The sequence below is a fragment of the Canis lupus genome, chromosome 8, assembly GCF_048164855.1.
Source record: "Canis lupus baileyi chromosome 8, mCanLup2.hap1, whole genome shotgun sequence".
In the NCBI taxonomy this organism is placed as follows: Eukaryota; Metazoa; Chordata; class Mammalia; order Carnivora; family Canidae; genus Canis; species Canis lupus.
Genome location: NC_132845.1, coordinates 8,146,797 through 8,167,480, shown reverse-complemented (window position 1 = coordinate 8,167,480; position 20,684 = coordinate 8,146,797). Strand labels below are relative to the sequence as shown.

General features: G+C 41.5%; 1 protein-coding gene across 2 annotated transcripts in view; it reads right to left on the bottom strand.

Moving 5' to 3' along the window:
• Positions 1-20,684, bottom strand: part of AK5 (adenylate kinase 5) — a 237,665-nt gene that overhangs the window by 170,839 nt on the left and 46,142 nt on the right. For both annotated transcript variants that reach the window (XM_072834127.1, XM_072834128.1), the window contains exon 6: positions 15,840-16,031. In XM_072834127.1, the coding sequence (XP_072690228.1) occupies positions 15,840-16,031 (192 nt within the window). The remainder of the gene's footprint in view (positions 1-15,839; positions 16,032-20,684) is intronic.

Sequence of the window (20,684 nt, the reverse complement as noted above, 5' to 3'; positions counted from 1 at the left end):
GAACGGTCATAATGGATAAGATGAATAATAAGGCTCTAAGGAGATAAGGACAGGGTTTTCCTGCAGCAAAACTGCAGCCATGTCTTTACATTTCATCTTGCAGCTTCTCAGCAATCTAAGAAGATGATGCGTAGTGGAGAGAAAAACAAAAGTACCATCAACAACTGGCCGTTCGTGGTAAAACTTCCTTTTGTATATGTGCTCAGATGGATCACTTTTATGAATTATCTTAATTATTTTACATCTGTTACCTAGTAAAATTACAGGTTTTTTTTTTACAACCTTTCCATGTAACGCACCATCAGAGTTCATTTTCTTACTCTTTTCTGAGAAGCAGAAATGAAGAGATTACAGCAGAATAGAGGTGCTTATCAAACAATAAATACCTGGAGAAAGCAGTAGCGGGCTTTGTCTTCAGCATCTAGAATGCACATGTCCTGGTTTAATGAAGGGACAAGACAGTCATCCCAAATGCTTCCTCTGGGGCCGCTGTCCTGGCTTTGGGCTAAAGCTGCACTGCTCTTGCAGGATCCTGGGCCAGCGACACTTTTCATGTGTTTCTGTTTTCTCATTTACAAACTGGACGTGACAATAACGTAGGCATAGCTCGGAGATACTGCAGGTTTGACTCCAGACCGCCACAAGAAAGCAAATGTTGCACATCAAGTCCATCAGATGGGTTTATTTGGTTTCCCAGTGCATATAATAGTCATGTTTACACTGACAGTAGTCTATTAAGTGGGCAAGAGCATTATGTCTAAAAAAGGCTATAGACCTTCATTGAACACACTTTCTTGCTAAAAAATTTTAAGCATCATATAAGCTTTCAGTGAGTCCTGATCACTGATCGCCCATCACCATCGTAAGTAATAAAGAAAACACCTGTGATACTGTGAGAATCCCCAAAATGTGACACAGAGACGCAACGTAAGCAAATGCTGTTGGGAGACCGGCCCCGACAGCTTTGCCTGATGCACGGCTGCCACACACCTTCACTTTGTAGAAAACGCGCTGTGAAGCACAATAAAAACAGGTGGTCTGTGCCTGCCTCCTGGGGGCTTAGTGAAGATCAATGACCTCAAACACGTGAAGGACTTTGAGGAGCACCCAGCATATACTTAGCACTCAGCAATTACTAGCCATAGTTTTGAAGACACCATCTATTCATAGTATTTTCTTGTATTTTATTAAAAGATGTTATTTATTTATTCATGAGAGACCCAGAGAGAGGAAGAGACATAGGCAGAGGGAGAAGCAGGCTCCATGCTGGGAGCCCAATGCGGGACTTGATCCCAGGACCCCGGGATCACGCCCAGAGCTGAAGGCAGACGCTCAACCGCTGAACCACCCAGGCGTCCCTTGTTGTATTTTCTTGACCGGCAAGTTTCTCACACCTGTCCTTTCTCTTTTGTCATCCTTCCCTCCTTCTCTTTTCTCCCCCTCCTCTTCCTTCCTCTTCCTCATGCCTTCCTCCTCCCTCCCTCCTCCTCCTTCTCCTCCCTCCTCCTCCCTCCTCCGTCCTCCTCCTCCTCCTCCCTCTGCCTTCTTCTTCCTCTTCGTCCTTTTCAGTCACTTAATTTAACTACACTGCCATCTCTCTTTAAAGATATTGATCAATTCCAACTAGTATGGTCTTAAACACACAAAAAATTTAGTCCAGAACCTAACCAAAACCATGATTTTCTTACCCAGTGTCCCAGTAAGTCTCAATATAACATATTAAAGTAAATTAAGACCTAATTCTAGAAGTGTGGAACGTTCACTGACACTTGTCAAAAGTATTTTTCTGACCCCAGTGTCTCCTGGAAACATGACCAGCTGAAAATGTGTATGTGTGTGTTGTATATTTTCCTGTCATGAACTATAGGGTTAAAGCAAGAGTTTATAGGAAGCTGTTAGTATGACACGGAATGTAGCTACCAACTATCTCTTAGTTTCATTTTACTTTAAAAAAATGACAAAGGGATGCCTGGGTGGCTCAGCGGTTGAGTGTCTGCCTTTGGCTCAGGGAGTGATCCCGGGGTTCTGGGATCGAGTCCCACATCGGGCTCCCTGCATGTGGCCTGCTTCTCCCTCTGCCTGTGTCTCTTCCTCTCTCTCTGAGTCTCTCATGAATAAATAAATAAAATGTTTAAAAAATAAATAAAATAAATTTAAAAATTTTTTAAATTTAAAAATGACAAAGCTGTCGTGAAAGCCCATCCCATAAAAGCAGCACAAGCCTTAACTAAAATAATCTTAGATAGATGTGCCCATCGTGGTTCTTGGAATTGGAATTTTCTTCGTGTGAATCTTTCAGATGTGTTCCCTCGATTATTATCTCGATTTTGCCCGCATCACTCAGTTCCCGGTTATCATGTCAGGCCCTACTTGAGATGATTTAAAAGTCGTGCAGTGGGGGTTTCTGGACTCTCTTTCGTGGTGTCTGAAGCAATACACTCACCAGAAAAATATTTTATATTCTTTTGGAGGAGGAAGCACGTTCATCCTCATTTTCCCCGTAAACACCCGCATGAAGCAGCACAGCGAGCATAGTGCCCGGAGCGGTGTGAGCACTCCCTGTCGCCAGGCGCTGACACTGGACTTGTCGCATAATTGGCCTCATTTCCCACTTTGCGAGGAGACGCGGCCACTGAGCCCCTGTGGTCTGCTCTCTGTGTGCAGCGTGTGAACGACACTGGCCCTGAGCAAGCTTCGGGAGCGGAGAAGGGCCGAGCTGCTGCTGGCCTGTCGGGGGGCCGGAGCCCCAGAAGCCGCTGCAGATCCGGAGCCGCCTGCCCCCACCCCCCCCCCCAGCATCCTGAGGCCAGTCCCAAAGCAGCCTGATTTGCTCCCAGGACGGCGGATGCTGCTTTGCTACGTGCGGCCTGCACGTCGTGAGCAGATAGTTTTCTCTCTCAGGGCTGCTATTTTCCTTTCTATGCCAAAGATCAGAGAAGGAAACTGGAATCACAGCACGTGTTTTCGTTTTGAGAGGCCGCAGTAATGAAAGGAATCGGGGGGCGCCCGGGTGGCTCAGTAGGTTAAGCGTCCGACTGGTGACAGCGGCTCAGGTCATGATCTCAGGGTCGTGGGGCCGAGCCCCGTGTCATCTCTGCGCTCACTGGGAGGGGCTGCGACTGGCCTCGGCCTCTGTCCTTCCCCACCGCTTAGGCTCCCCCGCTTCCCAAATGAATAGATAAATCATTAAAAAAAATAATAATGCAAGTAATCAGATTCACTTTTTAATTTAGTTTCGGGTAGTTTCAACCCAGGATTACAAATATCTATGTTAACAGGTAAATGGCACGTGTCCCGTGAATCCACCGATGCTACTGTCCGAAAGGAAGCAGCAGGACTTTCTCCGGGGCAGCGCTCCTGCCGCTTCCGCACACAGTAGGCTTCTCTAAGTGCCCGATGCCCACACAGTGTGATTCCTCACCCGCTGCCCTTTATTCAATTTCTCATGTTTCCTCTGGGCTCTTTCCACTGAGGTTCTATCAGTATCAGGCGGCTCTGTTTAGTTTTTTTTCTTTTTTAATTGAATTTAAAACAATTCAGAGAGGGACACCTGGGTGGCTTAGCGGTTGAGCGTCTGACTTTGGTTCAGGTCGTGACCCGGGGATCCTGAGATCGAGTCCCACATTGGGCTCCCCGCATGGAGCCTGCTTCTCCTTCTGCCTGTGTCTCTGCCTGTCTCTCTCCACGTCTCTCATAAATAAATAAATAAAATCTTAAAAAAATTAAAACAATTCAGAAGGCCATGTATCCAGCACATATATACACCACTGTCACCCAAGTATTTGCCAAAACACCTTCATAGCCTTTATTAACCTTTGAAAACTTCTCCTTGACCATATTCTTAGTTGCTAAGCCCACCAAACAGGAATTAATGGGCCTTTTGGTTATATGACAATGAATATTTAAACAGGATACAGTAAGTGCTGGTATTTGAAGGAAATACAGCTTCACTGGGTTACCTATTTACAAATTCATCAACCTCAAGTATTGAAAAGCAGTGATAGAATTTTCCTCTTAGTGATTTTAGGAGAACGGATTTGTCTGGGAGAACCGTCATGAAGTATCTTCAGTGCCTTTCTCATATTTAGGTGAATCTGCTGAGGGTTGTGCTGTTCAGATTTCTTTTCTATCACCCGGTGCAGCAGTGCTAGTGGAGATGATGATAATTAACCAAGGGCTATGCTCGGGCAGTCAGGGATATAAGTGCATGTGTGTTTAAATGCTAGTGTTGAGTCCTAGGAGACTAATTTACTTAACAAATAATTATTCAGCAGTTCTGTCTAAATTAACTTTTACTATTCCTGTTTACTTTCCCTTTGGCTACAAGTGTCTGGTGGGATGGGAATTACATAGTGTCAAGGTGAATTTAAAATATAGAGGGATTCTCTAATTTGAAGATAGTAATAGGGGGCAAATGGGGTTACCCGGGGGCTCAGGGACAATATCTGGTGAATAAACAACACTGTGGGATTTTTTCGTTTTAAGATTTTATTTATTCATTTGAGAGAGAGAGAGATCACAAGCAATGGGGAGGAGCAGAGGGAGAAGCAGACTCCCTACTGGGTAGGGAGCTGGACACAATGCTTGGTACTCAACCCCAGGGCCCTGGGATCAGACCTGAGCTGACGGCAAACACTTAACCAAATGAGCCACCCCAGGCGTCCCAACAGTGTGGTTTTGATGAGCATGTGTTCTCTTCGCCAGTGGTTCCCCACTTTGCGATGAAGTATTCCCTAATCCATAGCAAAATGAGAAAAGCAAGGCAAATTTCGAGAGCTTTCCTTAAAGCCAAATGGATTTAGAGACTTTATTTGTAATCACGTGATTCCTGATTTGTCGTGCATGTGCCCAAAAAATGCCTTTCAAACAACTGTAATAATATTCCCTCCCCCCACCCCCCACTCCCCCCAACAATGTCCTCACTTGTAAAATAAAAAAGCTACTCAGGAAATGCAAATTGAAACAAGATACCACTCACATACCCATAAAAATGGCCCAAATCCGGGACACCGATGATACTAAATGCAAATGCTGGTGAAGACGTGGAGCAACAAGAAGGCCAAGTCATAGCTGGTGGGAATGCGAAATAGTGCAGCCACTTTGGAAGACAGTTTGGCGGTTTCTTGCAAAACTAAACATACTCTTACCATCCGACCTGGCAATCATGTTCCTTGGCATTGATCCAAACTGAAAACTTGTGCCCACAAAAAACCCTGCACGTATTTATAGTAAATCGACTCATAATTCCCCAAACTTGGAAGCAACCATGATGCCGGTCAGGCGAATGGCTAAACTGTGGTATTTTCAGGTAATGGGATATTATTATGGCAACGCTACAGCCCGAGCAGAAAGCTCACCGGTGTCCAGCAGCCAGGTGGGGGGGCTGCGGAGAAGGGGGAGGACGGAATACACACAGAATACACACTCCCCGGGTCACCTGGCCCCACCAGCTCACCTGGACAACTTTGAAACCATCCTGAACACCTGCGAACTAGACCTGAGATTTAAAAAGAGAATAGCTGGCAGGCTACAGAGGGAAGGGTTTCGCGTCTGACAAGGTAGGAAGGCGGAAAAGAAATAAAATAAAAAAGAATCCAGTGGGGGCGGGGGTCCCCACGAGGAGCCGGGCTAAGGGGTCAGAAGCCCCAGGACAGGAGAGCCCCGGAGAAGCAGGAACCTTAAAGATCCACCCGATTCTTCCTGGAGGGAAAGGCGCTCAGCAGGGAAACCAGGCAGGACTGGGGGGGGGCAGTGGGGCCCCCAGGTGGGGGGTAAGGAGGAGTGAGGGAGGGTGGGGGGGAGGGCACAAGTTGGCAGGGACTCTCCTGCTGCTGGGCGCCCCTGGGTCGGGGAGGAGGCGGGGAGGGCCCAGGACAGCGGGGACACTCCTGCTGCTGGGCGCCCCTGTGCTGTGCAGGTCAGCGCCCCCACCCCCTGGAGCATCCAGGCCAGCGTGGACTGGGAGACTGCGGTAGTTACCGGGGGAGCTGACTCCGGGGCTGGAGAGCAGACCACCGCCAGTGGGGTTGGTCTTCCTGGTGTCATCCTGTGCCTGGGACAGAGTGGGGCCCCCAGGGCACAGGGGCCTCAAGGGTAAAAAGCTCCCGCTGAGCCGTGCACCTGGCAGGGGGCTGGGTAGTTCCCCCAGGTGCACACACCTGAGAGCACATCAGCGCCTCCCCCAGAAGACCAGCTGGAAGGACAGGGGAAGAGCAAGTTCTTGGCCAAGCAGCGCTGGAAAGCTCCAGGGGAAGTCATGGGATCTACAGTATATAGAACCAGGGGATACCCCTCCTTTTTCTTTTCTTTCTTCCTTTTTCCAGTACAACTCATTTTTAGCCACTCTGCACTGAGCAAAATGACTAGAAAGAACTCACCACAAAAGAAAGAATCAGAAACAGTACTCTCTGCCACAGAGTTACAGAACTTGCATTACAAATCGATGTCAGAAAGCCAATTCAGAAGCACAATTATAAAGCTACTGGTGGCTCTGGAAAAAAGTAAAAAAGATTCAAGAGACTTCATGCCTGCAGAATTTAGATCTAATCAGGCTGAAATTAAAAATCAATTAAATGACATGCAATCCAAACCGGAGGTCCTAATGATGAGGGTTAAGGAGGTAGAAGAAAGACTGAGTGACATAGAAGACAAATTGATGGCAAGGAAGGAAACTGAGGAAAAAAGAGAAAAACAATGAAAAGACCACGAGGAAAGGTTAAGGAAAATAAATAGCCTCAGAAGGAAAAATCTACATATAATTGGAGTTCCAGAGGATGCTGACAGGGACGGAGGACCAGAAAGCATAGTTGAAAAAAATCATAGCTGAGAACTTCCCTAATTTGGAGAGGGAAACAGGCATTCAGATCCAGGAGATAGAGAGGTCCCCCTAAAATCAATAAAAACCATTCAACACCTCTACATTTAATACTGAAACTGCAAATTCCAAAGATAAAGAGAAAATCCTTAAAGCAGCAAGAGACAAGAGATTCCTAACTTTTATGGGGAGAAGTATTAGGATAACAGCAGACCTCTCCACAGAGACCTGGCAGGCCAGAAAGGGCTGGCAGGATATATTCAGGGTCCTAAATGAGAAGAACATGCAGCCAAGAATACTCTATCCAGCAAGGCTCTCATTCAGAATAGAAGGAGAGATAAAGAGCTTCCAAGATAGGCAGAAACTGAAAGAATATGTGACCACCAAACCAGCTCTGCAAGAAATATTAAGGGGGACCCTGTAAAAGAAAGAGGAAGCCCAAAGAAATAATCCACAAAAACAGGGGTTGAATAGGTATTATGATGACACTAAATTCATATCTTTCAATAGTAACTCTGAACATGAATGGGCTTAATTATCCCATCAAAAGGTGCAGGGTTTCAGACCAGATAAAAAAGCAAGACCCGTCTATTTGCTGTCTACAAGAGAATCATTTTAGACCTAAGGACACCTCCAGCCTGAAAATGAAAGGTTGGAGAACCATTTACCATTCAAATAGTCCTCAAAAGAAAGCTAGGGTAGCAATTCTCATATCAGATAAATTAAAGTTTATCCCAAAGACTGTAGTAACAGATGAAGAGGGGCACTATATCATACTTAACAGATCTATCCAACAAGAAGACCTAACAATCATGAATATTTATGCCCCTAATGTGGGAGCTGCCAAGTATATCAATTAATAACCAAACTAAAGACATACTTAGATAGTAATAATTAATAGTAAGAGACTTCAACACAGCACTTTCTGCAAATGACAGATATTCTAAGCACAACATCACCAAAGAAACAAGGGCTTTAAACGATACACTGGACCAGACGGATTTCACAGATATATATAGAACTTTCCATCCAAACGCAACTGAATACACATTCTTCTCAAGTGCACATGGAACTTTCTCCAGAATAGACCACATACTGGGTCACAAATCAGGTCTCAACCAATACCAAAAGACTGGAATTGTCCCCTGCATATTTTCAGACCATAATGCTTTGAAACTTGAACTCAATCACAAGAAGAAATTTGGAAGAAATTCAAACACATGGAGGTTAAAGAGCATCCTGCTAAAAGATGAAAGGGTCAACCAGGAAACTAGAGAAGAATTAAAAAGAGTAATGGAAACTAATGAAAATGAAGATACAACCGTTCAAAATCTTTGGGATACAGCAAAAGCAGTTCTAAGAGGGAAATACATCGCAATAAAGGCCTCCCTCAAAAAATTGGAAAAAAACTCAAATACACAAGCTAACCTTGCACCTAAAGGAACTGGAGAAAGAACAGCAAGTAAAACCTACACCAAACAGAAGAAGAGAGATAATAAAGATTCGAGCATAACTCAATGAAATAGAGACCAGAAGAACTGTAGAACAGATCAACAAAATCAGGAGTTGGTTCTTTGAAAGAATTAATAAGATAGATAAACCATTAGCCAGCCTTATTAAAAAGAAGAGAGAAAAGACTCAAATTAATCACGAATGAAAAAGGAGAGATCACAACCAATACCAAGGAAATACGAACGATTTTAAAAACATATTATGAGCAGCTATACACCAATAAATTAGGCAATCTAGAAGAAATGGACACATTTCTGGAAAACCACAAACTACCAAAACTGGAACAGGAAGAATTAGAAAACCTGAACAGGCCAATAACCAGGGAGGAAATTGAAGCAGTCATCCAAAACCTCCCAAGACACAAAAGTCCAGAGCCAGATGGCTTCCCAGGGGATTTTTATCAAACATTTAAAGAAGAAACAATACCTATTCTACTAAAGCTGTTCTGAAAGATAGAAAGGATGGAATACTTCCAAACTTGTTTTATGAGGCCAGCATCACCTTAATTCCAAAACCAGACAAAGACCCCACCAAAAAAGGAGAATTTAGACCAATATCCCTGATGAACACTGATGCAAAAATTCTCAACAAGATACTAGCCAATAGGATCCAATAGTACATTAAGAAGATTATTCAACATGACCAAGTGGGATTTATCCCCGGGACACAAGGCTGGTTCAACACTCGTAAAACAATCAATGTGATTGATCATATCAACAAGAGAAAAAATAAGAACCATATGATCCTCTCAATAGATGCAGAGAAAGCATTTGACAAAATACAGCATCCATTCCTGATCAAAACTCTTCAGAGTATAAGGATAGAGGGAACATTCCTCAGCATCTTAAAAGCCATCTACGAAAAGCCCACAGCAAATATCATTCTCAATGGGGAAACACTGAGAGCCTTTCCCCTAAGATCAGGAACACGACAGGGATGTCCACTCTCACCACTGCTATTCAACACAGTACTAGAAGTCCTAGCCTCAGCAATCAGGCAACAAAAAGTAATAAAAGGCATGCAAATTGGCAAAGAAGAATTCAAACTCTCCCTCTTTGCAGATGACATGATACTGTACATAAAAAAAACAAAAGACTCCACCCCAAGATTGCTAGAACTCAAAAAGCAATTCGGCAGTGTGGCAGGATACAAAATCAATGCCCAGAAGTCAGTGGCATTTCTATACACTAACAATGAGACTGAATAAAGGGAAATTAAGGAGTCAATCCCATTTATAATTACACCCAAAAGCACCTAGGAATAAACCTAACCAAAGAGGTAAAGGATCTATACCCTAAAAACTACAGAACACTTCTGAAAGAAATTGAGGAAGACACAAAGAGATGGAAAAATATTCCATGCTCATGGATTAGAAGAATCAGTACTGTGAAAGTGTCAATGTTACCCAGGGCAATTTACACATTCAATGCAATCCGTATCAAAATACCATGGACTTTCTTCAGAGAGTTGAAACAAATCATCTTAAGATTTCTGTGGAATCAGAAAAGACCCCGAATAGCTAGGGGAATATTGAAAAAGAAAACCAGCACCAGGGGCATCACAATGCCGGATTTCAGGTTGTACTACAAAGCTGTGATCATCAGGAGAGTGTGGTACTGGCACAAAAACAGACACATAGATCCATGGAACAGAATAGAGAACCCAGAAATGGGCCCTCAACTCTATGGTCAACTAATATTCAACAAAATAGGAAAGAATATCCACTGGAAAAAGGACGGTCTCTTCAATAAATGGTGCTGGGAAAATTGGACAGCCACGTGCAGAAGAATGAAACTAGACCATTCTCTGACACCAGACACAAAGATAAACTCAAAATGGATGAAAGATCTAAATGTGAGACAAGATTCCATCAAAATCCTAGAGGAGAACACAGGCAACACCCTTTTTGAACTTGGCCACAGCAACTTCTTGCAAGATACATCTATGAAGGCAAGGGAAACAAAAACAAAAATGAACTATTGGGACTTCATCAAGATAAAAACCTTCTGCCCAGCAAAAGAAACAGTCAACAAAACTAAAAGACAACCTACAGAATGGGAGAAGATATTTGCAAATGACCTATCAGATAAAGAGCTAGGATCCAAGATCTATGAAGAACTGATCAAACTCAACACCCAAGAAACAAACAATCCTGTCATGAAATGGGCAGGAGATATGAACAGACATTTCTCCAAGGAAGACATACACTTGGCCACCACCACATGAGAAAATGCTCCGCATCACTTGCCGTCAGGGAAATACAAATCAAAACCACAATGAGATCCCACCTCACACCAGTGAGAATGGGGAAAATTAACAAGACAGGAAACCACAAATGTTGGAGAGGATGTGGAGAAAGGGGAACCCTCTTGCACTGTTGGTGGGAATGTGAACTGGTGCAGCCACTCCGGAAAACTGTGTGGAGGTTCCTCAAAGAGTTAAAAATAGATCTGCCCTATGACCCAGCAATTGCACTGTTGGAGATTTACCCTAAAGATACAGATGCAGTGAAATGCCAGGACACCTGCACCCCGATGTTTATTTATTTATTTATTTATTTATTTATTTTTTTATTATTTTTTTTTCACCCCGATGTTTATAGCAGCAATGTCCACAATAGCCAAATTATGGAAGAAGCCACAATATCCTTTGACAGATGAATGGATAAAGAAGATGTGGTTTATGTATACAATGGAATATTCCTCAGCCATTAGAAACGACAAATACCCACCATTTGCTTCAACCTGGATGGAACTGGAGGGCATTACACTGAGTGAAGTAAGTCAATCGGAGAAGGACAAACACTATATGGTCTCATTCATTTGGGGAATATAAAAAATAGTGAAAGGGATAAAGGGGAAAGGAGAGAAAATGAGTGGAAAATATCAGTGAGGGAGACAGAACATGAGAGACTCCTAACTCTGGGAAATGAACAAGGGGTGGTGGAAAGGGAGGTGGGTGGGGGGTGGGGGTGACTGGGTGATGGGCACTGAGGGGGGCACTTGGCGGGAAGAGCACTGGGTGTTATACTATATGTTGGCAAATCGAACTCCAATAAAAAATATACAAAAAACCCCCCCAGATATTTCTCCAAAGAAGACATACAGATGGCCAACAGACATATGAAAAGATGCTCATCATCAGGGAAATACAAATCAAAACCACAATGAGGTACCACCCATCAGGATAGCTAAAATAAAAAAGGCAAGAAATAAGAAGTGTTGGTAAGGATGTGGAAAAAAGGAACCTTCATGCACTAATGATGGAAATGTAAATTGGTACAGCCATTATGGAAAACAGTGTGGAGATTCCCCCAAAAGATGAAAAATAGAAATACCATATGACCCAAAAATTCCACTACTGGGTATTTACCAAAAGAAAATAAAAGCATCAATCAAAAAAAAAAAAAAAAAAGGAATACACACAATACACACAAGTGTGTAACTCTTTCCCTGGCTGCAAAGAATATGGACAGCACAGTGCCTTCTGGAAAATAAACAACATAAACGTTTACATCTTACCCTATTATTTTTCAACCATCTTAGAAGACCCTTAAAACAATGAACGAAACCGTGGATATTTTTTAAAGAGTTCATCAAACTTACAGAGACTTGACCTGTCTTCACTAATACTATTTCTTCAATAAGTTTCATCCAACTTAGCGAGGATGATTAAAATAGACTAGGGTTCTTTTAAGCTTTAAAAATTAAGATAAAAAAATGATCATGACACATACATGCTATTGAGACCTGAAAAACCTAAAGAAGGGAAATTTTTGTTCAAGAGTTACATAGCTGCATCCAGTCCAAATGCTTCTAAATGTCGTGAAACAGAGCTTACTCAGTAAGAATACAGATGCAGCTTTCTTGGTCCCAGTAATACTCAGACTTCAGAACAAAACTCTTAACACACTTGGGGGAACTCATGGCACCTAACTTAGAAGCATCAAGCTGTAAAAGACATGATGAGCATTACATCCAACTCTACAGTAAGTTAAAAAGCAACATATAAATTTGAGAAGATTCTATGAAGTCCCGAATATCCGAGCCTTGTGATTCCATAGCACAGTGGCTGTATATGGGCAAGTATAACGAAAGAATAAAAACTGGGGTACCCGGGTGGCTCAGTTGATTAGCAGCTGCCTTTGGCTCAGTTCATGATCTCGGGGTCCTGGGATTGAGCCCCACATTGGGCTCCCTGCTCAGCAGGGTCTGCTTCTCCCTCTGCCCCTTCCCTGCTTGAGGGCTCACTCGCTCTCTCACTTTCTCTCACTTTCATAAATAAATACGTCTTTTTAAAAAAGAATAAAAATGAAAAGACCCATGTAATGTGAACCCTGTCAATAAGATACAGTACTCAGATAACAGCATATTTTCCTGTTTTGATTAGGTTTTCTCTTCAGTCACACTGGGTTTGTTTTTTAGTCAAATCTGCCAATAGGTATAGTCAATGATGAAGTAAAAAAGAAAAAGCAATGAGCTGATGCTTGCCACAACCCAACTGCACTACTCAGACACAGCCATTATATGGTTTGATTAGACAGACAATATAGAAGTTTAAAAAAAAAACACTGGGACAATTTAAAAACTGATAACAGATATTTTTAAGGAAAAAAATGAATTTGGCATGAAAATTTTAAAACCTAGATTCTTTATTTTGGATTTCTTCAATACTATCTATGGGAGAAAGGGCAACAGAGGGTCCTCAAAGAGCAGAGCATTGTTAGTGGTAATTGTAGGTTCCGAAAGATGGGATGAGAAGGGGAAGGATGAGAGAGGAAGAAACACAAGAATAACAGAACAGTATTAATCACTTAAACTGTCCTTACAACGTTCCAGGCAGTTCTAAACACTTGATATCCATCCATTTACTCCCTAACAATTACGCTGAGATAGGATGGATGATTATACCCATTTCACAGGTCGGGCATCTGAGTCGTAGAGATTCACCCAAAGAACATTACATGGTGGGTGATGTCATCTCCAATTTACGGATGTAGACCGAGTCCTGGAGCATCATGAATTTATTACATGGCATTGGAGCATAAGATTTCAAGTGAGAGTTTCAGAAACCAAAGAACAAGGGAAGAGAAGCACCAAAATTAAGTTTCTCAGATGGACTGAGGGACGTGGCCTTTAAGAACTTCACACCCAGACCAATGATTAATCTGACTTGTGGGTAGGACTCAATTCCTAACACAGTACGTGACACACATGAGGATGCCTTCCTTGTACACTTTCCTTTGCGACAGTCATCACATTAAATAATTCATTGTTTAGTAATCTCTTTCCCCATAGATTGTACGCTTTGTTCATTTACTGAGAGCACATTATGAACCAGGTAGGTGGTACTGTTCTAGGAATTTGCAGTACGTCAGGGAATAAAAAAAAAAGATCCTTACCTTTTGCTTATTTAGCTTTGCATCCCTAGCACCTAGCAGAGTGTCTGGCACCCCATGGTTCTCAATAAATATTTACTAAATGAATAAATGAATCAATTAAGAGGGTCAGGGAGGAGCAACAGAAAAAAACTACAGAGAAAAGGAAATATTTGGGTTTGATCTATTAACTCCCGGTTTTTAAAATTAAAATCTTAATATGGTTGTGATTAATAAAGATGATCTTTTTTTTATTACTTAACTCACTGTTAAAAGCAGAAATGCTATGAAATATATTTTAATTCCAAAACCAAACTATGATCCACGTTCTGAAGGAGGACATGTGACTCAGGATGCCGTACTTGCTCCTTTGACAGACAAAATTTTCTAATTCGATTCCCCAGAGCCTCGCCTGTGTTTGTGTTCACCACTTTTCCAAAGGTGACTTTCCAAGGCAAGTCTCTCAGTAATTAGAGGCATTTATCCTAAAGCTTATTTGGTTTTAGCAGTGAGGTTACAGGCTGTCATCCACATTGTTATTGACTCCCTCAATTACAGGCAATGGCATTTCACCTCCATGCAAAATATTAGTAAATTAACAATCTCCACTCTGCATTCATTTGGGAAATCTGCTCTGCTTGTGATGACGAATGTGACAGGCAGGGAGTAATCAGAGACATTCTGGTAATACCTTTTAGCCTTGCAAACATCAATTAAAACTCTGGCTCTGCACTTGCAGTTGGGGGTTTGGTCTGGAGGGTAAATTTCTTTTTTCATGACACAATGCCGAAGTCAGCATTGGTAATTTGCAAGAGAAACAGAGAACAATCTCAACAAAAATAGCCAGAGAAACATCCGCTCTGATTTTCTTGAATCTTTCCTATTTTCAATGTCTCTTGAAGACCATGAAGTGAACTCTAGCACTGTGAACAATTTTCAGATCAGATTTACAATTCCCTGACATGACAACTTTGACTCAAATAAATATTTCTTTATAGTGCTAGAAAGACTGCAAAGAGATTATTATTCAAGTGTTGTGACTGTCTCAGATCTAAGGGCATCTTAGTCTAATGAGATTTTTGTATCCAGTAATTGCTAGGTCATAGGGGCCCTGTGGATGAGCTTCAGTAGATTTACCTAAAATTTGTAAAAAACAAAAAACAAAAAACAACAACAAAAAAACCTTACATGCATTTTATTAAGAAAGGCATGCATTATTTTCATTAGATTGTCTACCAGGCATTGTAATCTCCCTAGACAAGAATCTCTGGTCTGGTAAGAAAAACTCAAGGGTTGTGGGGAGGGTTCTGTTGAGCTCTGCCACCATCCAACTATCATGGAGCTGCCCTGAGGTTAGGGTCCTCTTCCATAAAAAGTTTTCTTCAGATGGCCAATGATTCCTTTGTCTCCTCTGTTTTACTACTTGAATTTCTGATGTTATGGGATCATAATTTAGCTGAATCTTCACCTCTAACTTCTCGTATTCTAATAACTGCATGAAATAATGATTTAGCCTCATCTTTCATTGGTACATTGAGTATCATTAACCACAAAACAAACTAATTATAAAAACATTAATATTAGCATTGCGTTAATGGAACAGAAAGATCAATGCCTTCCATTTTCAGATAGAAATACTTCTTTAAAGCAAGTCAAACATTTAGGCGACTTTTTTGTGCCATCAGGATCTCACTTTCTTATGTGGTACATCGTGATAAAACCTGACTTAACAACTTAAGTCTAGTAACACTATATCAAGTATGTGTTTTTAAGTCTATCAATATTATTAGGTTTCCAAAGACATAAGAGTTGAGAAATTGGGTAAATACTACTTTAAATCATCCAAATAATTATTTAAACATCGTTTCTTTTTTTTTCTTTGGGGGCTACAGAATTCTAGCCAAGGTTAAAATTTATCTTTTTTTGTGAAATCAAACTCAAGTGAAAGTATTTTTTATCATACTGACTTAATAAAGGCAAAGCAGGTAAAAATTATCATTTTTTCCCATTGTATCTAAAACCCATGAAAAGCCACTTTTTTTTTTAAGGTAAAGAGGGTTTCCAAATGCGAACAGGTTAATTAGAAACCTAAAAGATGGTTCTTACAACGGACATGTAAAAATCTAGCTAACTTACTGTCATGATGAGCCCCTTCTCCTGGAAGTATTTGACCAATGGAGCAGCGTTCTGCTTGAAGTTCATTAGTCTCCTTTGGGTAGCTTTCAGATTGTCATCAGGCCGCCCCTGTTGCTCTGCGCGCTTCAGTAATCTTTCTTTGAGCCTCTGATTGGCACAAGCCAAGAACACCACCAAGTCGGGAGTACAGATCTGCGAAGAACACCAAACAAGTAGACAAGCATTCAACACACCAGCCAATGCAAGTGTGGGCAGTGGCATTCAGCTCTTTTAGTTCTGTTGAGGATGCTATATCTTTGGCCCCCTGGGTCTTTGCCAGCACATTTCTAGGGCTATTGCTCCATACAGGAACAGGAGGAGTCATTGCTATTATAAAGGTACACCTTGAAGTTCTTGAAAGAAATTAAAAGTGCTACTCCAGTGAACACAGAAATGATAAGGAAGTGGAAGTGATACAGGCTTATTGCTGATATGGAGAGAGTCATGGATAGAAGATCAAAAGAGCACAGCATTCCCTTAAGCTAAAGCCAAAGCCTAATCCAGAGCAAGGCCCTAACTCTCTTCAATTCTGTGAAGGCTGTGAGGTGAGGAAGCTGCAGAAGGAAAGCCTGAAGCTAGCAGAGAGGGGTTCGTGGGGCTTAAGGAAAGAAGCCTTCTCCATATTGTAGAAATGCAAGGTGAAGTAGCAGGTGCTGAGAGAGAAGCTACAGCAAGTTATCTAGCAAGTTATTTAGCTAAGATAATTCATGCAGGTTGCTCACACGGAACAGCAGATTTTCAGTCTTATCCTGGAAGAAGATGCCATGTAGGTCTTAGCTACAGAGGAAATCAAGGCCTGGCTTCAAAGCTTCAAAGGACAAGCTGACTCTATTGTTAGGAGCTAATGCACCTGGTGACTTCTAAGTTGAAGCCAATGCTCATTTACTGTACTGAAAATTCTAGGGCCCTTGAGAATTATGCTAAATCTACTCTGTCTGTGTTCTATAAATGGAACAACAAAGCCTGGATGATGGCACATCTGTTTAAAACATGGTTTATGGAGTATTTTAAGCCTACTGTTGAGACCCATCGCTCAGAAAAAAAGATGGCTTTCAAAATATTATCGCTCATTAACAATGCACCTGATTACCCAAGAGCTCGGATAGAAATGTACAGTGATATTAACATTGCTTTCATTCCTGCTACAGAACAACACTGGTTCTGCAGCCCATGGACCAGGGAGTAATCTCAACTTTCAAGTCTTATTATTTAAGAAACACATTTTGTGTTAATACATATTATTCAAGAAATACATAGCTGCCATAGGTAGTGATTCCTTAAGTGGATCTGGGCAAAGTCAACTGAGAAACCTTTTGGAAAGGATTCACCATTCTAGCTGCCATTAAGAACGTTTGTGATTCACGATAAGAGCTCAAAATATCAAAATTAATAGGAATTTGGAAGCTGATTCCAACCCTTATGGGGGACTTCAAGGGGTTCAAAACTTCAGTGGAGGAAGTAGCTGCGGATGTGAGAGGACTAGCAAGAGAACGAGAATTGGAAGTAGAGCCTGAAGATGTGATTGAATTGCTGCATCTCGTGATAAAACTTTATGTAGTCGCTTCTTATGGATGAGCAAAGCAAGTGGTTTCTTGAGATGGAATCTGCTCCTGGTGAAGATGTTGTGGAGATTGTTGAAATGAAAACAGAGGATTCAGAATGTTACATAAACTTGGTTGATAAAGCACAGGAGAGCTTCAGAAGATTAACTCCAATTCTGAAAGAAGTTCTACTGTGGGTAAAGTGCTATCAGACAGCACAGAGAAATTATCTATGAAAAGGAGAGTTGACTAGGGGGGCAAACTTCATTGTCTTATTTTAAGAAATTGCTGCAGCCTCCCCAAGCTTCAGCAACCACCGCCCTGATCAGTCAACAGCCATCAACATCAAGGCAAGACCCTCCACCAGCAAAAAGATTAAACCTCTCTAAAAGCTCAGATGATGGTTAGACCTTTTTTTTTTTAACAATAGAATATTTTTAAACTAATAAGGTATGTATGCTGAGTTTTTTAGGCGTAATGCCATTGCACACTTAATAGACTACAGTATAGTATAAGCATAACTTTTATACGCACCGGGAAACCAAAAACTTCATCTGACTTACTCTATCGTGATATTCACTATTGCACCTGAACCACAAAATCTATGAGGTCTGCCTGTAGCTCATGTAAATGGCATTCCCCAACCTGCACAGCTACATGCAGTGCCTTCTATATTTCTGGAAAATACTTTTTGTTCATGTTCAAACAAGTTTCCAGGTTGAATTAAGAACAGTAGAGACAAAACTTTTTCAAAGCTATATGTGACCAGATTTTAGAGAGGACTTGATGAACGGACTATAACTAATCTCTGCAGTAAACAAGTACTGCTCCTATTATTACTTTTTGCTGTCCTTTTAAAACTGTCAGTTATAGGGGGACCTGGATAGTTCTGTCCGCTAAGTGTTCAACTCTTGATTTAGGCTCAGGTCATGATCTCAGGGTCATGAGATGGAGCCCTGCATGGGGCTGAGTAGTGCAGAGCCTGCTTAGGATGCTCTTTCTTCCTCTCTCACTGCCCTTCCTTTCCTTCCCCCACCAGATGAAACCCTCTCTCTCTCAAATAAATAAGTAAATAAGTAAGTAAGTAAATAAATAAATAAATAAATAAATAAATAAATAAATAAATAAATGTATCTACTATTTGCCAGGCCCAGTGCTAAGTTATTTTCTTATGATATTGGTAAAATTTGCAATACTCTACAAGGTACATATTATCTCCAGATGAATAAACTGAGGCTCTGAGAAATGAGGTACTTGTCTGAGGTTGGATGGTCAAACATCAAAGCTGATATTAGAACCTAGGTCTGTCTGGTCTAAGGCCTGTGTTCCTTTTACTATTACAAAGAACCAATTAACCCAAAAGCTTTCACAAATGTCTGAAAATAACAAGGAATGACTTGAAAAGAACAGATGAAATAAACTTTCTTAGCTCAATTAGAACTAATACTGCATTTCAAAGACATCATGGTCATAGAAAGTAAATGTAGTCTCTTGTTGAAGATGGGACAAGATAAAAAGGCAGTTTTGTATAGCAGTTTAAAGAAATGATTCCCAATTTTTTTACATCCAAAATAATTTACGCTAGTAAATTATTTGAGCATATACCCCAATAAATAGGTACCTATTAATTTAGGAAATATGCACGTAATTAGGATGCATGTTGTAAAATATACACAAAAAATGCTATTTAAAAAAAGAAGAGAAGGGGATCCCTGGGTGGCGCAGTGGTTTAGCGCCTGCCTTTGGCCCAGGGTGCGATCCTGGAGACCCGGGATTGAATCCCACGTCGGGCTCCCGGTGCATGGAGCCTGCTTCTCCCTCTGCCTATGTCTCTGCCTCTCTTTCTCTCTCTCTCTGTGACTATCATAAAAAAAAAAAGAAGAAGAAGAAGAAGAAGAGAGGGACACCTGGGTGGCTCAGTGGTTGAGCATATGCCTTTGGCTCAGGGTGCGAACCTGAGTCCTGGGGTCCCAGGATCGATTCCCACATTGGGCTCGCTGCATGGAACCTGCTTCTCCCTCTGTCTGTGTCTCTGCCTCTCTGTGTCTCTCATCAATAAATAAATAAAATCTTTTAAAAATGAAAATAAAAAGGAAGAGATAAAATAATTGCAATTTTAACATATTCTTCCAATACCACAGCGGTTTGTCTTGTACACTCTAGAGACCATGGTTGGAAAATGAACCCTGGAACATACATTCCAGTTTTTTCCCTAGGACTTGCCAGCTGAGTGACAGGCATATGGCTTAATTTTGCAAAGCCTTGTGCCTTCATCTATAAATAAAGATATACAGACCTACCTACTTGAGTTACTATAAAGATTAAATAAGTTAATGTATGTGAAATACATAGCACAAATTTGATCCAAGGTAAGTGCTCAAAAAATTTTAGTCATGTTTATTATTTCTTGATTTTCATGATTCTAGATTGTCTTGGTCCTCCTTTAACTTTATGTTATTTATTTATTTACTTTCTTGGCTCACATTTTTTCCTCCTTTTTTTTTTTTTTTTTTTTAAATTTTTTTTTTTTTTTTAATTTATTTATGATAGTCACACAGAGAGAGAGAGAGAGAGAGAGGCAGAGACACAGGCAGAGGGAGAAGCAGGCTCCATGCACCGGGAGCCTGACGTGGGATTCGATCCCGGGTCTCCAGGATTGCGCCCTGGGCCAAAGGCAGGCGCTAAACCGCTGCGCCACCCAGGGATCCCACATTTTTTCCTCCTTAAGCTCACAAGTGGGGGCTTTCCTTTAGGCTTAGATCATGTTACTGTTTTTAGGTCATTTCTCCAGGTTCTCATTCTCTTCTCATTGTTTTTTTACTGTTCTGGTTTCAACCACTACCCTTAGTCAACAGATCTCAAATCTGCATTTTCAGCGCTAACTTTCTACAGAATCTAAGTCCTGTATTTTCAAATGCTTTATATAACATCTCTACCTGTTAGTCTTAATGTTACTTGTGACTTAGCAAGGCCAAAATCAAACTCCACACCTTTTTCCCTAAGTGAAATTCTTTTCTTGCTTAATTTTTTCTACTTTTATGGTATTTTATGGTACCAACACTACTTTCCTAAATCTCCCAGCGAGAATAGATGTAAAAGACTCTTTAGAAAAGCAGTTTTAGGGGGAGCCCGGGTGGTTCAGCGGTTTAGTGCCGCCTTCGGCCCAGGGCCTGATCCTAGAGACCCCGGATCGAGTCCCACATAGACTCCCTGCATGGAGCCTGCTTCTTCCTCTGCCTGCGTCTCTGCCTCTCTCTCTCTCTGT